The sequence below is a fragment of the Bos grunniens genome, chromosome X (assembly GCF_055505025.1).
Source record: "Bos grunniens cultivar Pamir isolate PY7600 chromosome X, Bosgru_T2T1.0, whole genome shotgun sequence".
In the NCBI taxonomy this organism is placed as follows: Eukaryota; Metazoa; Chordata; class Mammalia; order Artiodactyla; family Bovidae; genus Bos; species Bos grunniens.
Genome location: NC_141194.1, coordinates 87592436 through 87613175, shown reverse-complemented (window position 1 = coordinate 87613175; position 20740 = coordinate 87592436). Strand labels below are relative to the sequence as shown.

The following is a 20740-nucleotide window of genomic DNA, read 5'->3' as shown; positions in this document are numbered from 1 at the left end:
CCCAGTCGTGTCCGACTCTGAGCGAATCCATAGACTGCAGCCTACCAGGCTCTTCCGTCCATGGGATTTTCCAGGCAAGAGTACTGGAGTGGGGTGCCATTGCCTTCTCCGACATAATTGGCTACACAGTACTATACTGTAGTAGGTTTGTGATACTTTCCACATAAATAATACATAGAAACAAACAAAAAACAAAGAATTTTTAATCTTACAGTACAGTACCTTGAGAAGTACAGTAGAACAGTACAACAGCTGGCATACAGGGGCTGGCATCAAGTGAACAGGTGAGAGTTACTGACTGGAAGAGGGAGAGGAGGTGGGAGATGTTAGGGCTGAAGGATTGTCAGCAATAGAGATGGAGGGCAAGCTACAGTTTCACTCACACCTGACGCTGATGGAACTTACATTCACATGTTTGAAAGTTCGCAACTTGAAGGTTTGTATGTAGGGGACTTACTGTATTTATCTTCCTGATGATATTAATGATCATTAAAAATGTCTTCTAAACTGCATTGTCTTGGTTTCCTCCATGTTCCATTTCTCTGTTAGTTTCTGTCTTTCCCTAAATGTTTGGGGAGCTTTTCGCTGCCTTTTTGAATTTAAGCACTAAAAGGTGATTGGAATATCTGAGAGAATGAGAACATTTTGTTGCTTGGTGAGCTTTGCTATAGGATTTTAAGGCGGGATGTTAGATTTTTATTGAGTGGACCCCGTATGTGTTAGTTCTGTTGGTGTTTTCTCTTGGCTTAGTTAGCCCTGGAAGGAACCCACCAATCTCCTGCTTCTGGGAGTGAGGGGAGCAATGAAGGGTACAAGTCTGACTGCCACTATTCCAGGAGCCCAGCAGGGAAAGGATTTTAAGACTGCTTTTAGTTTGGCATCAGGATGAGAGAGGCATAGTCTCTGGTTGAGTGGATCTGACAGTGTAGCTGTTTCTCATGCAAACCTTCAACTGTCTGTGACATTAAATCAGCTTCATCTTGTTGCCTTCTTGATCCAGCTTTCTCTGCTCTGTGGTTGGTTACCACTCATCCATTCCCTTTCTAGTTTCCAAACATTTGTTGACAATATCTTACTTGCACCTCTTTTTCCATTCCCTTTGTCTTTGTGGGTTCACGGTGTTTTTTTTTTTTTCCCTTTGACTGTCATTTAAGTGGAATTTCATGAGAGCAGAGATAAAACATATTGAGACCACTGTATGTTATCATGCCCACTCAGTCTTCAACTCCCTGAAATGTCTTCTGCCACTACCACACTATTGAAAGTATTCTTTTCAGGGTCACCTGATGAATAACTTGTTGCTGAATTATAATAGACATTTCTTTGTTTTATCTTACTGTTTCATCTTGCTTGGTCTCTTAGCATTTGTCCCTACTGACCATTTTTACTTGAAATTTCTCTGCCCTTAGCTTGAGAACACTCCTGGTTTTCCCTCTACATATCTGGTTTCATTTGCCTCTGTGAGCAACTCTTCCTTGACCTATCCCCTTAATGCTGTTGTTCTTTGTGTTTCTGTCTTAAGCTGTTTTCTTTTCTTATTGCATATTCTCCCTGTTGCAGACTTGTAGTTCCTAGGGTTTTGGTTACCATCTAGCTGTTGATGATTCCTAGCTCTCTATATCTAAATCTTATTTTCATGGGCTCAAGTATAGCCTCTGTGGTAGGTGGAATAGATAGCTAACTCTGGTATGGCTTGAGAATAATCTACATAACCTAAATATCTTTCTCACTGGTCTCTCTCACAGGGTCTGAAATTCTTCCTCACAATTAATCATTGTTATGTATTAAGAACCAGGACTTCAGTTAAAATAAAATTTTAACTGAGAGAGCTTTTCCTTCCCCCTTACTAATGACTGACAGCTCAGTTGGTAAAGAATCTGCCTGCAATGCAGGAAACCTCAGGTTGATTCCTGGGTCAGGAAGATTCCCCTGGAGAAGGGATAGGCTACCCACTCCAGTATTCTTGGGCTTCCCTGGTGGCTCAGATGGTAAAGAATCTGCCTGCAATGTGGGAGACCTGGGTTCTATCCCTGGGCTAGGAAGATCCCCTGGAGGAGGACATGGCAAACCTCTCCAGTATTCTTGCCTGGAGAATCCCATGAACAGAGAAGCCTGGCAGGCTCCAGTTTATGGGGTCGCAAAGAGTTGGACACGACTGAGTGACTAAGCACAGTACATGCCAATTTAATTAAAATTCTCTGTATCTAAAATGTTGCCCTTTAGTTAATGAAAGGCATTTTAGTGTGGTTTATATATAATGCTAAATAAAGAATATTTAAGCTCTTTATAGATTATCCATTTTTATAGATAATCTATAAGGTCAGTTGTTTTTAAAATTCAGCGTGACAAGATACAGTAGCAAACTTTGCTTTACTAAGTCAGACCAAGTTATAATTCAGAATTGTCTTTTAAACAGCTATCCAAAAACAACATACAACTGTAGAACTGCTGTATATGTGTGATTAGTAATGGTGCTTTAGCCAATTCAGTTAGAAGGATTAAATTAGAGGAGATATACCAGCAGCACAAACTTTGTAAATTATGTGATCATAAGGCTTAAGAATTAAAACCAAACTCATAGACTAAAAAATTTTTATGAATTAGAACTGTAATATCAAAGAATATTTACATTTGAACCTATTTTCACATGTAATGCTAAATTTGGCCTCCAAAATCTGAATCATTTTCAGTCCTAATAAAAATATGTAGGCTTATTTAATAGAGACATGAAAAGCTGCTATGATGCATTTATTTATAATTATAAATGCTATCTCATTTTACTTTACATTTCTTTGATTTCTCATGTAGTTGGGATTTTAAATATATTTGTTGGCTATTCATTTTCATGTTTATGAATTAACTTTCTGTTTTATTTGTCTATACTTCTTCTGTCACCACTTTACTTTCTGCTCATTCCCAGACAACTGAAAAACCTGATCTGCCTCTGGTTTTGACCCCCTCCAGCCCATCCACTGCAGCTGGAGTATTGTTCTTGAAATATAAATTTGCACTCATCACTCCTCTGCCTAAAATGCTTCAGGGGCTCTCATTACATTAGTCTTTCACTTGTTTATCCTGGCCTGAAATTTATTCCCGCAACATCTCTATTTTCAGAAACAGCCAAAAGCTATTGTCGTAGATGTGTAACAGGGTATCCGTGCATGAGGAGATGTATTTGTTTAACTCCTCATCCCCTTAAAACTAGTTCACCATACAAGTTTCCTCTCTGGTCGTCCTACATTCAGTGTCTCTTCTCTCCACTCTAAGGTGCATATTGTTGCCAAGTTAATGTTTCTTTCCATACTGTTATTTGCATGCTCAAGAATTCTCACTGGCTCTGATTCAGGTCAGGCACAGGGCCTAAATATGTATGTTTCAATCAAAGCTTAGAGATAATTCTGATGTGGAAAAATTTTTGAGAATTGCTGAGGTATGTAAAAATATACCTTAATTTTTTTTTTTTAAAGTAACTGTCTACATGGTTAAGTATAGAGTTTAGAATCCAGTGAACATGGGTTCAGTTATATTTCTTTTTTTCTGACCGTTGTGTGACCTTGAGCAAGTTCCTTAACCTTACTATGTCTCATTTACAAAATGGAAATAACATTTGCTACACAGGGTTATGGTAAGGAGTAACTTAGATAATGTGTGTAAAGTGCATGCATGGTGTCTTATACATACTGAATGCCCAGTGAAAGTTACCATTTGTGGTGGTGTTGTTAGTCATTCAATAATTACTTATTCACTATGTGTCCAACACTGTGTTAGGGACCATGGTATAAAATGCGGATCCTGCTTTTGAGACTCTTACAATTAGTTAGGGAGATAAAACTAGCATAGCATTATATAACTAGAGAGCAATAAAATTAAATGTAAATGTTATAAAAGATCAAACAAAATATAGTATTTAGGGGAAGATTTTAACCAAGCCCTAGCATGCTGGGTTGTTGATTAACATTAAAAAAAAAAGAGGGGGAGAAAAAAAATCTCTCAAACTGCTGTAACCAAGCTTTCAGAGGTCTAGTTTTGATGTTGCCTGCCAGATGGAAAATGATGCAGAGGGAAAAAAATCCTGTATTTACTTCTTCAAATTAAGACAGGATGGGGGAGTGTGTTTGAGGAGTGAACATATGTGAATAAATATGGTATAACCCTTAATTGGTTCCTGATTATTAAAATTTAAATGCTTTCCATTGGAAAAGGACAGATATGATATTTTTCATTTTAATCAAGTCCTACCAGTCATTTATCTTCACCTTGTTAAACCAGAAGTCAAACATTGGATAAAGGTTGCTAATCTATTTTGATATATATTGATGCACTTTTCTCTCTTTCAGGGTCGCTATGGCAACTGCATCTTCTCAAGTTCTGATTCCAGACATCAATTTTAATGATGCCTTTGAAAACTTTGCTTTAGATTTTTCCAGAGAAAAGAAACTGCTGGAGGGGCTAGATTATTTAACAGGTGTGAAAATACTGTGCTTTCCCTTCCATTTTAGTCCTTTTCTTTTGGTAGGCTTTTACTTTAAAATAATCTGAAAAGGACAATATTATAAAAATGCCTTTATAATCTTTAAAATGATACATATATCTTTTTAGATAGAATATATTTTAATTCATGTAACATAAAATAGAAATTATTTGTCAAATATTTCCAAGGACAGAATAAGTATACACATCATCCCTACTTAAAGGTAAAAAACAAAAAGTTGCTGATGGTTTTCTCCTTACGAGCCTGTCAGTAATATAACGTCGCCTGTTATAGGGGTAGAACTTGGGTAGTAATTAAAGAATATTAGAGAATTTCTCACATGGGTACAGGTACCACCGAAATGCTTGTAAGAAAATTTAAGAATTAGCAGAATAGAAAGAAAAATGTAAGAAATATCTGACTTGCAGAGAGAATTTTAGAAAATGAGGGCAACAACCTGTCTGTTAAAAATACTGACTGCCTTCAGGATGTTTGAATGATCATTTCATGAGGAAATGTACACACACAATAGCTTTGTGTTTGTAGTTATCTTTGTTACTATATTAAAATAGGTGTCGTTGATGGAGCATCTCCTTTAAGCCAGACACTATATATTAATTTTACATCATGTTCCTTACAAGGAATCTGTGAGGTAATTATCATTAATTATCATCATTTTACAGATGAGGAAACTCATATTAATTTGCACAAAATCCCTATTAATACTGCCAATATATAATACAACTTATTTTGAAATAAAAAGAAATAGATTGAAGGCCACATAATAAGGAAACACATGACTACGTTGCTCTAATAGCTACGTATGTGTTAGTGCAGGCCGAGTAGCCAGTGGGTCTACTGAGTAACTTAGGCTTAGATCTTTGCCTAATATCCCTATATCATTAAAACAAAAGTGGTTAGGGGAACTTGAGGTCTCAGCACTTGACTTCAGGTTGTGTGGTATGTGCAATCTAAAGCTTCTTTTTAAGAAAACCTCCTTTCCAGGAGATGTTGGGTTGGTTAGCAACAGTAACAATTTTAAAATGCTAGAACAGAGAGTATGTTTTCCTTACCTTCTTTTCCACCTTTCGTTACAGCCCCCAACCCACCATCTATCCGAGAGGAACTCTGTACTGCCTCCCATGACACCATTACGGTCCACTGGATCTCGGATGATGAGTTCAGCATCAGCTCCTATGAGCTTCAGTACACCATATTCACTGGCCAGGCTAACTTCATCAGTAAGTCATGGTGTAGTTGGGGCCTGTGGCCAGAGATAAGGAAATGTAAGGAAGCAGTAAGCTGCTCAAGATTGGCCGGGGCGCCACGAGGCAAGTGTTTGTAAGACATGCTAGGTTGTGTAGTATAGTGTTGTGTAGACAGTGCAATCTCCCCCAGCACATTGCAAAGACCTTACTGATGGGTAACAAGCAAGTTGTGTATTTCCTTGCTATGCAGTCACTGGGGCCACTCCCATTTGTTTATGTAATCCTTAGCCTTTCTTGAGTTAATCCATGTCACTCCACTCTCTGAAATCAGAACACAGCTCAGAATTCGTTCCTGAGTAGTTAAGTCACAATCATTGCTGATTCTATGTGTGTGAACATCTCTCTTCTTGACTGTTCTTCCACTTCATTATCATGGTAAAAAACATTACATTCAAAGACTACTGCTTCCTTTACTGTACCCATTTTTATCACTGAATAAGTGACAAGCCTCCTGCCTCTGTCACTCTTCCCTCTATCCCTTCTCCGTTTCCTCCAAAAATTACACCAAATATAAAAATGCATCAGTGAGCCACCAAATGAAAGATGTTCTGAAAGCAGTCATTTAGCTCACATGTTATGGTTTTATCTTCTGATGAATTGGAACAAGACATAGGACCTTAACTCAAGCTGCAAGTTCCCCTCAACCTGCTGGAGAAAATGGAAGTGAAAGCAAAATTAAAGCTGAATTCAAGATTGGAACCAACTTACACACTAAGGTTGCATCTGCATAGCTGCAAATTAGTATTTTCTTTTTATCTTGTGTTTGTGCTTCTGTGTCTGACTTCACAGACCTGTGTGAAGGAGTTTTTCTGATGAAACCCTCCTGAAAGCTTCCTTTTCCCATCCTGTGACAATTTAGGGCCACATGGCGGGGTGGGGAGGTGAGAGGACATTTGGGGTCCAACTCTAAAAAAAACACTTGCCTCGTGCAGCTCCAACCTAAGCCACTTGGCCCTGGTAGCTGCATTCCTGGGTGTTTGTTCAGGTTGTGAAGCTGCAAAATGCTAAGGCCTCCCCAACACACATGTTTACAGTGGCTTCTCCTGCTCTGGAAAGTCTTAAAGCCAGTAACTGAGCTTTTCTTTCTTTCCTGATATGGGGAGAGCAGTGGTCTCCTGGGAGTTGAGAAAAAGTCTAAGAAGTGACAAAGACCAAAACGCTGTTACCTCTATTTTCAAGGATAGATAGTCCTTTGTAAAGAAAAGCTTAAAGGATAATTCTTAATAGTGATAAGATCATAGCATTTTAGAATTAGAAGGGACCTAAGAAGTCATCTAGTCAAATCTTCTTCCCTTATACCAGATACCTTGTAGGTGGTTGTTCTGTCTCTGCTCAAACATTTCCAGTAATGGATAGCCAAATTCTAGCAAAATAGCCCATTCAGTTGTACAGCTATAAATAATTGTCAGTGCTTCCTTATAAAAGGCCCAAGACTTCCTCCTAGTGAATAATAATAATAGTAATTTACATATGTATGTGTTTCCATTTACAGACACTCCCATATATGTTATCTCATTTGGTCCTCATGACTTCTCCCTTAGCCTTATGAAATAGATGATATTAATTATTTTATAATTATAAAATTATAGACATAGAAATCGAGGCTCAAGTTGAATGAGTTGTCCAAGATCACAGAGCTACAAACTGAGGGAATCATGATTTGAACCCAAGCTTTTCGGACTTCAAGCTTAATGCCCCTTGAATTAAACTAGCTACCAATTAGTCCTAGTCCACAGAGGATAGCTGAATTATTGCTTTTGTGTATTAGCTGATATCCCCTTACCCTATACCTTTTTTCTAGTAGCCACACTGACTATTGTGTTGACTGAACATATAGTAAGCTGAAATCCCTAGGCACTCAAAATCCCATTCCTATACAATTGAGTGTTTACACTAAAATACAACATCTTGAATTTATTCCTAGGGACATTTTTATCTGATTAGTTCTGACTCCTTACCCAGCCAGCTAAATTTTTTGGGGGGAGTTCCTGCCTCCCAATATATTTACCTTCCCTCCCAGCCTGCCTTCTATGTCTTCCTCCTTTGATCATTGATAGAAAAGTGGAATAAGACAGGGACAAAGGCAGAACCCTGAAGCAAAATTTTGGATGGCAATGGGCAGATAAGTTGAAACTATTTTACTCAGAATAAATATTCATGAAGATTCCAGTCCTACATGCTGGTCTGGCCTGCCACTGTTGACTGAACTCTATTTGTGAGAGCCACTTTCCCTTGAGGTTTTCCTACATTTTCTCTTTTAAAAACCACTTTATTAAGGTGTGATTGACATATAAAAAGTTGTCCATCAACAGATGAATGGATAAAGAAAATGTGGTATATACATAAAATGGAATATTATTAAGCCTTTAAAAAGAAGGAAATCCTGCCACATGCAGGTCCATGGATGAACCTGGAGGGCATTGTGCTAAGTGAAATAAGCCAGACACAGAAGGACAAATACTACATGATACCATTTATATGAAGAATCTTAAAATAGTAAAACTCCACATTTTCTTTAACCAGAAATTTCTTCCTTGTTGGTTAGAATTTTGTCTGGAGAAATAGTTCTCTTTATTTTTTTCAGCTTTTCTCCTTTATTTTGAACTTTCTTCCCACTTCATGTAAGATTTGAAATGGACATAGGCCAATAGTGTTTCAGATGATACTGTTGGCTGAGTGAAAATTCCAACAGATGTTTGGATAATAGTCTTCCCCATTACTGTATTTCTTTCCTCTGTTTCAATTTTGCATTTTGTATTATAAAAGCAACTGGCTAAAGCTTCTGGCTGCCAGGCAGTCTGTAACATACAGTCACAAAGATTAACTTCTATTTCCCCTCAGTCTTGTTCTCATGCAAATGCTCTCTATGCCCATTTACACACAGGTTCATGGATTTCCATATTGTGGTCTTTTCCTTTTGAACAAGGTGTATATTTCCATTACCATAAATAAGTGATAAATCCCATCTCACTAAGTCTCAGTGATACCCAGAGAATAATATATTTACCTTTTTAAAAGTTAGAAATGATTTCAAAATTACTGAAAAGTGTGCAAGACTAGCACAAAGAACACCCATACACTCTTCACCCAGATTCACCTATTGTTAATACTTTATCCCATTTCCTTTATCATTTGCTAACATTCTCTATTACTATGTTTTTTTCTGAACCATTTAAGAGTAAATTACATACATCATAGCTTTTCACTCCTAAATTCTTCAGTATGTGTTTCCTAAGAATAAAGAAATTCTCTTATGTATCCACAGTACAGTTATTAACTTTAACAGATATGATGTTGATGCAGTGCTTTTAACTAATCCACCATTCATATTCCAGTCTTGACCATTGACCCAATAATATATTTTATGACATATAGAACCCGATATTGTCCTATATAGTCTAGAATCAGGTACTGGACTTAATTGTCATATTTGTAGCATCCTTTAATTTGGAGCATTTCTTCAGCCTTTCTTTGTCTTTAATGACATTGTTATTCTTTTTTAAAGTTCCCTTTTGTTTGTTTATTATGCTGTTCCTTGAGTGTATCTGATGTTTCCTCATGATTGTATTCAGATTATGCATTTTTGGCTTCCATCACGTAAGTGATGTGTTCTCCTTAGGATATCACATCAGGAGACAATGTGTACATGCCCTTCACTGGTGATGCTGATTTTGATCACCTGATCAAAGGTGTGATCTGATTTCTTCTCTGCATAGTTACTAGTTTTCCCTTTGCAACTAATAATCAATCTGTGCAGTGATACTTTAAGGCCATAAAAATATCCTGCTTCCTCATCAAATCCATCCTACTTCCATCCCTCTTTTAGCATCAATCAATAATTCTCGCCTGATCCAAACTTTACTCTGATGATGGCAAAATAATGATTTTTCCAAGTGAGCATCCCATCCCACATTTACAAGTTGCCACTCTGCATTTTACTGTAAGCAAAGTCTCATCCTTCATTTGTTTATATTTTTACTTCTCAGTACGGACTCATGAATTCTATTTTTTCATTCGTTTATAATTCTTTACTGCCCTTACTTATTTTGGTGCTCAGATCGCCCAAATTTAGCCAGTTGGAGCTTTTTAAGCTGACTGCTGAGTCCTTATATTCTCCCATCATTTTCTTGAGCACTTCCTTACTTTGCAACATAACAAAAGGTTATTGGCTCATTTTAGACCATACCCTGCTCCAGCCTTGAAATCAGCCATTTTTCCAAGGAACCCTGGTCCATTTACATCCCAGGATGTTATTAGAGACCAAGACCTGGGTACTAGAAAATACACACACAATACACCCATGTACATATACATATTCACACATAATATACGTACCCACATACACATGTACCCACCTGTGTATGTGCATACACATGTATGCATACACGTGTATGCACATACACATACACATTTTAGAAATAACGAGTTCATACCAATATCTCCAGCCCATCCCCACAGGTTCTTTCTTGCCGCCCCCCCGTTTCACACTTGGATGTTCCTACTTCCACAGTGAGAACCCTGGCTCCCAATAGCATCAACACATATACTCATTTACTCAATCCCATAGCATATCTGAAATAGTTTCAGAATGGTGTTGCCCATACCGCTACAAAAACAAACAATACTGGAGCATCTGTTGACAGTTCTCTTCTTGCCCTTTTCTGTGATTGTTGACATTTGAAATGCAGGTGGCTTCATTTGGTTTGTTTGCTTTCAGTTTTAGACCCCACTCTTACCATTCATATTGGTGTCATTTAATGTTTTAAATTTCTAAAACATTATTTCTGAAAGGGAAAGGTATGAAAAAAAAAAAAAGGTATACTCAGAGAAGTGTCATTCTCTCTTGCATTCTTTTAATCCTCTTCCCCTACCCCCATCCCTTGTACGTAACCAGCTTCATTATTTTCTGATTTTTCTTTCCTGTTGTTATTATTGCTTTGTAAATCTAAGCAAATAATGTAGGTTTTCTAATTTGCCTTTCTTTCTTGCATGAAAAAGGTAGCATACTACTTATACTCTTTTGTAATTTTATTTTTAAAATTAGCAGTATATCTTGGAAATCATTCCATTATCAGTTCATAGAAATCTCCCACCTTCTTGTTTCATAGCTGCATAATACTTCATTGTGAAGATTGTTTTCTCTTTTGATTTTTTGTTTTGTATTGGTATAAGTATACCTGAAAGATCATATATTTCCCTCCTACTGTTAAAATTTAATATGTATTTTATGACTCATACTGTGCATTGATACACTGGCAGTCAAGCCCTCCAACATTTTTTTTCTGGCCCTCATCCTTATTGGCATTTCATGAGAATCAATGAACATTGCCACCAATTATTCTTCTTTCTATAGCATATCTGTTTGTACTCCATTATGCTTCTTTTTCTAGTTTTAATTTAGACTTCTACTTCCCCCAAAGTTAATTACAAAACCTTCCTGATCATATCTTTCTCAAATCGATTATCATTATTTCATTTTTAATCTTTACTAAAGCTGCATAGAAATAACTAAATCCACCAGCCATTTTCTCTGCCCTTTCTTTTCCATCCTCTGGTATAATTATGGTTAAAAAGTGTTAAAGTGAAAAGCAGATAACAGAAGAGATAAGTGTAAATTCACAGACTGGAATGTCGATCCCTCTTTTATCAAAATTTAGCTAAATACATGTTTTTAATTATGTATATTTTTCTCTGTTTAAGTCAATGTTTATGGTCTAAAGAGTTTCAAAAGCAGAAACCTAGATCTCTGGTCCCTTTCCCTACTTGGAAGGGAAGAAGGTTCCAGAAAACAAATTTGTTCCTGGACTGCCCAACCTCAAATGAGTATTGGAATCAGAAACAGGGAGGGGTAAAACAAGTACTGTGAAGTAAGGAGATGCTATTTTACTTTGACTATCATGTCATCTCCTTGGCTTCCCTATGACACCTTGGAGCCCACCAAGATTAGAAGCAAGGGTGAGAATGGTGTGGGAGAGCTGAATCATAAGCCTTGAAAGATTTGCTGCCTTGCAGTGACAAAGGAACATTGTTTGCTCCATGAATTGTGGAGCAGTGTAGTGGAGAGAACACTGGACTAGGTTAAAGAGACCAGGGTTCTACTCTCAGTGCCACTCTCAGCTCTCTGTGGCCTTGGGCAAGTCACTTTCCTTCTCTCTTAGTTTCCTATTTGTACAATGAGGGAAATATGGTGTCTAGTTGGCCTTTTGGCTCTGAGATTCCTTGTTATTCTGTTCTGCTCTACCCATTCAAGGGTCAGACTCAGATCTCAGAGGATTGAACCTTTGGGGTGAAGATCTAGAGATGCTATGAAAGATGTGATTCTGTGATTTTGTGTAGAAGTTTCCCCTGTATTCTTTGGCAGAAAACTGAAGTAACTTTTCACTAGTGCTTACATTCAATTACCAGAGGCAAGAAGCCTGGCATAAGCTTAGCTCTGTGGGAGAAAAGAAGCAGAGGGGATTCATCTCCCTATGTCTTCCACGACTCAAAACAAAATGAAATTTGCTTAGGGGGGCTTGTGATGAATACTCAGTATGCTTCTCATCCTGCCTTTTTTACATTAACATCCTTGCTTTCCCCACATTACAGGCCTGTATAATTCTGTGGATAGCTGGATGATCGTGCCCAACATCAAACAGAACCATTACACAGTCCACGGACTGCAGAGTGGAACACGCTACATCTTCATTGTTAAAGCCATAAACCAAGCAGGCAGCCGGAACAGTGAACCTACCCGACTCAAAACAAACAGTACGTTGTGGTGATCGCAAAAGGAGACAGTAGCTTTGCCCTCCTAAGCAGCGAGTACTCTTAGCCTGACGCTGGCACCTCCAACAGCAGTGTAAGAGGGCAGAGGCACCAAGTAGAGAAGCTTTGTTGTTGGAGTCTGTGCTTTGGGCCAGGGGGGTTGTTTGTGCCCCTGGGAGGTATGTGGACACAGAGATATACAGAAAACAGCTGATGGCTTGGGAGGATATTAGTGAAGAGTTTTTTTTGTCTGTTTATTTTTGACTGTGCTGGGTGTTCATTGCTGCATGTGGGCTTTCTCTAGTTGTGGCAAGCTGGGGCTACTCTCTAGTTGCCATGCACGGGCTTCTCGTCGTAGTGGCTTCTCTAGTTGCAGAGTACAGGCTCTAGGCGCATGGGCTTCACTGGTTGCAACATGCAGGCTCAGTAGTTGTGGCTCGCAGGCTTCGCTGCCCCACGGTATGTGGAATCTTCCCAGACCAGGGATCGAACCCATGTCCCCTGCCTTGGCAGGCAGATTCTTAATCACTGGCCCACCAGGAAAGTCCAGTGAAGATTTTTCTCTGCATTCTGCCTTCATACTTGGGGTGCAACTGAGTAAAAGAGTACTGTTTGTAATATTCTGGTAAAATTCTCCTTCAGAGAAGCCAAACCTGTTAGGAATGCTTTTTGACAGGAAAATCCATCTAATTTAGCTTGTCAAATATTATTTGTGAGCAGCTTAAACAAATAGTATTTTTTTCTCTCTTTCATATAGCAAGAAGCTCAAAGGTAGGCAGTTCAGGGCTGGTGCATGTCATAAAAGACCAAGACCCCGCCTCCTTTTATGTGTTGGCTTATTGCTACATGGTCCCAACCTACCCACTGCAACCTCCAAATGACATTTCTTTTCAAGATAGAAATAAGGGGGAAAACACTGGTACATTCAATGACTATCCCTTTTACCAAGAATGTAGGCATTTTCCCAGAAGTTTCCTCCACCCCATCTGACTTCTGCTTCTATCTTCTTAGTCACCCCTAGCAGCAAGGGAGGCTAGGAGCTTGAGTATTTAGCTTTTCTTGCCTCTACAGTAAAAGCAGGTAAGAGAAAAAAAAGTAGTGGGTGGGTGTTACATTGACCAACGGTGTCTGTCAGATGTGTTTTGTATTATACAGCTCTTGCCATACCCAGCTGTTGGCTCCTAGTAACTAACTACTTTTGTCATATGACTTTAAGGAATTCTTTGTTGGGAATGATCCTACACAACAGATATTTTCTCTAATTATTGATGATGCAACAATCACTCTAACAAAGTGAGCTATTAGATGTTATTTACATCCCAGTAATTACAGGGCAAAACAATTTGTCCTGTAGTTGAGTTATTCTCAGGTGTTTTGTTCTGCCACCAAGCAGCAATTATCTCATCTATCCCCTCACTTTGCCTTACCTGAAATACTCCTTCCCCTAAAATCTGTTCAAATCCCAAACCATCCACTGAAATAAAGCAAAGTACAAAAGTTATTTGAGAATAGGAGACCTTGAGAGCCCCTTTTAACTTGATAGTCTATGAAGGGGGGACAGCTTATTTTTATTTTGTAGAAAACAGTGGCTTCTGTCCTGCTTCTTTCATATAATCCAAACACCAGTCAGCTTTCACTGACTCAAGAATGATCATTATGTCTAGGTTCCTCTGATAGTGATGGTCCTGCAGAAACAGGAGAGAATTCTAACATACTTTCTCATGCATTTTCTTTTTTTTTTTTTTCTACTTTATGTTTCAGGCCAACCCTTTAAACTGGATCCCAAAATGACTCACAAGAAGTTGAAGATTTCCAATGATGGATTGCAGATGGAGAAGGAAGAAAGCTCTCTGAAGAAGAGCCATACTCCAGAGAGATTTAGTGGCACTGGGTGCTATGGGGCAGCAGGAAATATATTCATTGACAGCGGTTGCCACTACTGGGAGGTGGTCATGGGGTCCTCCACATGGTGAGTGGATCCAACTTTTCCTTCCCCCTGTTGTTAGGTTCCTGGGAGATTCAGTTTGATAGTATAAGTATAATACCAGTAAGTCAAGGTTAAAAGGCAAGTGATGGAAACCACTCTTAGAAAAACGTTCCAGTTTTTAAAAAATCAAATCATGTATGCCATTCCCCCAAATCATCCCATGAATCCCCAGTCCAGGTTCGATGCAGGATACAGGAAGCTTGGGGCTGGTGCACTAGGATGACCCAGAGGGATGGTATGGGGAGGGAGGTGGGAGGGGGGTTCAGGATTGGGGAACACATGTACGCCTGTGGTGGATTCATGTTGATGTATGGCAAAACCAATACAATATTGTAAAGTAAAAAAAAATAATAATAATAAATAAAATAATACTGGTAAAAATAAAAAAAATCAAATCATGGAAAATATACTGAGCTAGGAGTTGAAAATTACAGCACTCTAATTGCTAATTTTTTTTAAAGCTCTAGTGCTATCATTGTTATGGATCTAAATATAAACTATTTAAGGAAGAAACGTGTCTTCTATTGCTTAGATGTCCTGTATGATGTCTGTGCTGTGCTGTGCTTAGTCGCTCAGTCATGTCCAACTCTTTGCGACCCCATGTACTGTAGCCTGCCAGGCTCTTCTGTCCATGGGCTTCTCCAGGCAAGAATACTGGGATAGGTTCCCATTTCCTCCTCCAGGGGATCTTCCCAACTTAGGGATCGAACCCAGGTCTCCTGCATTGCAGGCAGATTCTTTACCATCTGAGCCACAGGGAAGCCCAATGGTGTCTAGCATAACTCAGATCATGAATAGATGTAATCTCCTTTCCATTGTCTCACAGGTATGCAGTTGGCGTTGCCTATAAATCAGCTCCCAAGAATGAATGGATTGGCAAGAACGCCTCCTCGTGGGTCTTCTCGCGATGCAATAGTAACTTCGTAGTGAGACATAACAACAAGGAAATGCTGGTAGACGTGCCTCCACAGTTGAAGCGCCTGGGTGTCCTTCTGGATTATGACAACAACATGCTGTCTTTCTATGACCCAGCTAACTCTCTCCATCTTCATACTTTTGATGTGACCTTCATTCTTCCCGTTTGTCCAACATTCACAATTTGGAACAAATCCCTAATGATCCTGTCTGGCTTGCCTGCCCCAGATTTTATTGATTACCCTGAGCGGCAGGAATGCAACTGCAGGCCTCAAGAATCCCCTTATGTTTCTGGGATGAAAGCTTGCCATTAAGTTTCAAGAGAGCATGTAATAATTCACTGGCTCTCCAGTTCAGCAGTGCTTCCCCTCCTAAACCTCAGTTAGTGTCCAATATACACGATACAAAAATGAAGTTCATTTGAAGCATCCAAAAGAACTAGATATTATAGATTTAATTTTTGTGCATTAAAGCTTATATTTGAATTAATGTATTGAGTTTCTCAGAACAAATTATGAGTAGTCTGGGTTCAAGCCACTGGAGAACAAATTTGGAGAATTCTTCTCTTGTCATTGAAGAATTCAAAATTCCCAGTGATTTAGGAGTATAAATGATATTGGAAGGAATTCTAGGTAAATAATGTATAAAGATGCTCTGAACAAGGGGCTAGCCAGCCAGAAAGCAGGGATGTGTCAGCCTTTCTAGTACTGGCTGATTTGGTCAAGTAGAATTTTGAAATGTCAAATGATCCCATATTATATGTAGCTTTTTATGAAAACCTACAATCAAGGATTTATTATAAAGAAAACATGTATGTGTATATATAATATATATATATAAAATGAATAAATAATATATATTATATATTCATTTTATAATTATATATACATAATGAGCTTTTTAATTTACTCATTTGAGTGAGAAATATATTGGAAGGGAAAATAAATTATACCATCCATTTTTGTCCCCTAAAGGGAACATCAAAATCATTTCTCCCCTCCCCCATTCATCCCTCCATTCGTCCCTCTGCTCACACACACATGCACATGCAATAGTGACACAGATGGTGGGAAGAGCTCTAGACTGGATTAGGAGACTTGGGGAGACAAGACTGCACAAGAGACGCTCTTGCTGGGTAGAAAATTGATCCAGGTAGTTGTGTTATGTGTAGCACACTTTCATTGGTGCTACCTAATGGAGAAAGTTTGTCTGAACTGTTAAAAATTCTGTCACAGAATATTTCAAAGACAGTTTTACTAGTCTCAAGTAGCATACAGTTGCTAGAATTAGGCTTAAAAAAACAAGAGTTGCATAATGGAGGTTCTTTAGGAACCGGCTTTCTTTACTTAATAAGAATGGAGTGTTGTAGATGCAACAACTATTTCCATATAAATGGACTTATATTTTCAGATAAAACACTTCTGAAGTGCTTAAGAATGCCTGAGAATAGTCTGTTTTCTTAAACAGGTTGAATAATCATTCTTCTCCTGATCTTGTTTACACTATTCATTTGCTTAGCCAACCCTTCATGGCAAATGCAGATGTAAACTTCAACCCAGTCCTTATTGCAATCATTGAAGGGAATTAAGCTTTATGGTTGATGCTTCTGTCAGTTCCTCTTCTGTAATTTGGAGTGTCAGCACCAGAGCTTTCTCCTTTCAGGAGCTAAGTCGGCTTCAAAGAGTCTACTTCTTGGGAGTTGTGAAAATATTACTGTCATATAACATGGTAGTTGTAACAAGCCCCCAGATTGGAACCTTGAAACAATGCCAAAACTTCTCCCCTTCTTCCTTTCCACCACCTTGGTAGGTGTTCATTCCTTCATTCATTCAACAAGTTATTAGATGCCAGGTACCACGCTAGAGCTGACATATTGATAATCCACAGTTCCTGCTGTCAAATGACTTCGTATTCTGCAGGAGAGACAAAATATCTATAAAAATCCCCTAAATTACAGTTTTGTACTGTTTTTACACCTAACACGGAAAGCAAGACTGATTCAGATACAGATGGCAGGCTCAAACTTACCTATCTAGTGGCAAAGTCAGTATTTGGGGTTTTAAAAACCCTACATACTTAGTGCTAATCAGGAAACAAGCAACCTCAGTAAGATTCAGCAGTGCTGGGAAATAGTTTGCTGTGTGGGAAAGCTCATCATAGCCTTTGAATTAAAATAATCTATTTCCTCTGCCATTTACTAGCTGTGTGACCCAGGGCAAGTACTTCACTTCTTTGAGCCGCTGTTTCCTCTTCTGTACAGTAATACCTACCTCACAAGGCTGTTTGCAAAGATGAAAAAAGATAGCACATGTAAACTGCTTAGCACAGCACCTGGCATTTAGTTAAGTATGGCATTAGTATGGCATACTTAACTATGAAGCATGGCATTTTGCTAAGTATGCAACAAATATTACTCTCCTTTGCTCAGCCTCAGCCCCAATACAGTGTAGCAGTGCTTTTAAATGGATGTCTTTCATTTCCAAGTTAACTCTGGGTCTCTCTCTCCTCTAGGGCCTATGCCCAAATTCTTAAACAAAACAGATGATTTCAACCCCTTCATAAAACATTTCACTGGCATTCAATAGAAAGTCCCAGTTACTTACTTACAGTTTGGCTTTTCAAGTCCCTATTTGCTTTCACAGCTTCATCTTTTGCCACCTTCCCCCTCACATTGATCGTTCTAGCCAAGCTTAACTATTTACACAAGTTGTTCTCTGGGCCTGGAATAGAGACATTAGTAACTTTTTTGATGTCTAGAGTAAACAGCAAGAATTGTTCTTAAATTAAGGGAATAGTGTGAAAATGCTGTCAATGCAGAACACTCCACCTCCATTCCAGTTCCAATTTTCTTTAACTTAACCTCGGGTCTCCGATGCCATTCATTTTTTGTGCCTTTATATTGTAGTGCCCCAGGACAAAGCTTCATTGTCTCCACCCTACTTTTGACTCTAGCCTGGGCTACCTTTCCCTACTTCTGCCCCACAATAGATTTAATTCCTGAACCCCTAGGTTGGGTTATGTTCTCCTCTTGGGAGCTCCCATGGCACCATGATCATGCCCCCTTCTCAGCAATAATCACATTGTATAACAGTGTTTTTCAAAGTGTGATCCTCAGACCACCTGTTAGAACTATTTTTGGTGTTTGTTAAAACAGTTGATTTTTAAAGTAGACCTCCAACCTAGATCTACTTAATTAAAATGTCTGGGCACATAAGTGGAATTTAGCATTTTTAACAAGCTCCCCCAGGTAATTCTGATGCATACCAAGGTTTGATATTTAAGAATCATCCTCCTTCCTAGACTGTGAATACCTTGAGGGCAGGGGTTGTGTCTTTTTTGTTGTGGTGGTATTCTTAACACCTGACATAGTGTGTGGAACAGAGTAGTTGCCTGGCTAATGTTAATTGCGTGAATGTATGAATGAATGAATAATCAAAGTTTCCCTGTTGTACTCTGGTATCCATATTGGTGTTTTCTGGGCAGAAAAGCTTGGCTACTCCATTTGAGCTGTACTGATATTATTTTGCAAATGTCCTAGAACTCATACATATAAATGAGTATTGTCTTCCTCAAAAGCTCTTGGGGAATTGTTTGGAATTGTTTGGAGCATGTGGCACAATTGTTTTCAATAATTTTTCAGTCTCTTCAAACTCTGTTCTTTGAATGTGGATTTATGTTTTGGTTATTGCCAAAAATCACTCAGAGCTAAGCCTACTGAATAAAGTAGGAAATTAAACTGGGTTTGGGGTAAGCAATGAAGTTTCTGAGCCAAATAATGAAAAGTACGTTCCAAAAAAAAAAAAATGGTGGGGATGTGGTGAATCCCAGATACTTTAGTAAACTTAAGGACTTTCATAGAATTCTGGCAATTCCAGGTACCTTAGGAGAAGTCATTGACTACCTCTAGCTAAACCCAGTTGGACAAAGGAAGTAAGACCTTTATTTAACATCTTCATGGAAGGTGACTGCATAAGTTTTCATTGTTGCTCTCCTCAGTCTGTTCTCCTACAATCCTTTCTCCTAGCAAATTATTCTTTTGTCTGCAATTTATGCTTATTTTTACTTTTTATATTGTCTTATTGAAAAAAGCACAAAAATAACAATAAAGTTAAACATGTTTTGACATATGAAAGAAATTTTAATGCCACATTGGAGTTCTGGCTACTTGTATGTAAGAGTAACTGCATCTGTATGTGTTTTTATCATGTGATTCTGTTGTGTAAACTCTGGATGCAGTGACTTTCAAATTGCAGCAAAATCATGTCCATGTTCTTCTCAGCTAAAATACACTAGGTGAATTTTCTAAGCTTCCATGGTTTACATATTTATATATGACTACCTGGATGGAGCAATCCACGAATGGACTTTTTGATAAGCGCAAATATTTGATACCATTTCTTCTACAGAATGGAGAATGTGAGGCTGACAGATGAGAACCTCTCCCACACTTATTTCAATTCCTGAAGCCAACTGCAGCCTCACAGCCATTGGGCTATACTTGGCTGTGTATTTCAGGTTGGCCAGGTTGACTGCCATCAGGTCAGGTGAAACTGCCTTCTACAGTCTGATCTGCCAGCTTCAGACATATGCTATGTCGTTGTTGTTGGCTAGAATATTTATTGGACTATTGTTGGACTATTTTTTATCAAATATTTTATCCCAGGCTTGTTTGCCCTGGGAGCTTTGGACCAATAGTGTCTCTCCTAGTGACAAAAACCTGAGCATCTGCGGATTACACAGCCTCATCCCTCTAAAATATCCCAGCCCATCCAAAAATGCTATATTATGAATTAAATAAATATATATGTATTCATGAGTTCTTGATTGTCTCTCGCTGAAGTTTGAATTGGGGGAAGATTGAAAGGAAGAAGGTCCCGAGTTACTGAAATGACAGGGGGGATTGATTACCGTATTAATAGGTAAAGATTCAGGCAGGGAGGATCTGGAACATCTGGATATTGAGATCCAATCATGAAGACTTTGGTTTCAGGAGCAGGATACAGTCAGAAAGACTAAAGAAATGAAGGTATAAGGCCCAATATAAACATGGCACGTTCATGTTTCAGTGATTGGGCCAGAAGCTGGGAATTAGGGAACAAAGAAAACCCCAGTGCTGGAAAGTGAAAGTCGCTCAGTCGTGTCCGATTCTTTGCGACCCCATGGACTGTATCCATGTAATTTTCCAGGCCAGAGTACTGGAGTGGGTAGCCTTTCCCTTCTCCAGGACTAGAACCTAGTGGTTAAGGTCAGGATAGAGCCAGATGTGAGTCAACTTGCTGTTAAACACCTGGCCTGTAGGAGGAGCCTGGGAGAGTTAGGAGATCTCCCAGAGCTGGGGTAGCATGTGTGGTG

General features: G+C 38.7%; 1 protein-coding gene across 13 annotated transcripts in view; it reads left to right on the top strand.

The window, feature by feature from the left end:
* Positions 1-20204, top strand: part of MID2 (midline 2) — a 109248-nt gene extending 89044 nt beyond the window's left edge. For 8 of the 13 annotated variants that reach the window (XM_086386672.1, XM_086386673.1, XM_086386671.1 and 5 more), the window contains 5 exons: positions 4338-4465; positions 5569-5802; positions 12328-12489; positions 14248-14455; positions 15300-20204. In XM_086386672.1, coding sequence (XP_086242798.1) covers positions 4338-4465; positions 5569-5802; positions 12328-12489; positions 14248-14455; positions 15300-15702 — 1135 coding nt within the window. In that variant the 3' untranslated portion in view covers positions 15703-20204. The remainder of the gene's footprint in view (positions 1-4337; positions 4466-5568; positions 5803-12327; positions 12490-14247; positions 14456-15299) is intronic. The other 5 variants (XM_086386677.1, XM_086386678.1, XM_086386676.1 and 2 more) reach the window with 1 other exon arrangement.
* The last annotated feature ends 536 nt before the right edge of the window (positions 20205-20740 follow it).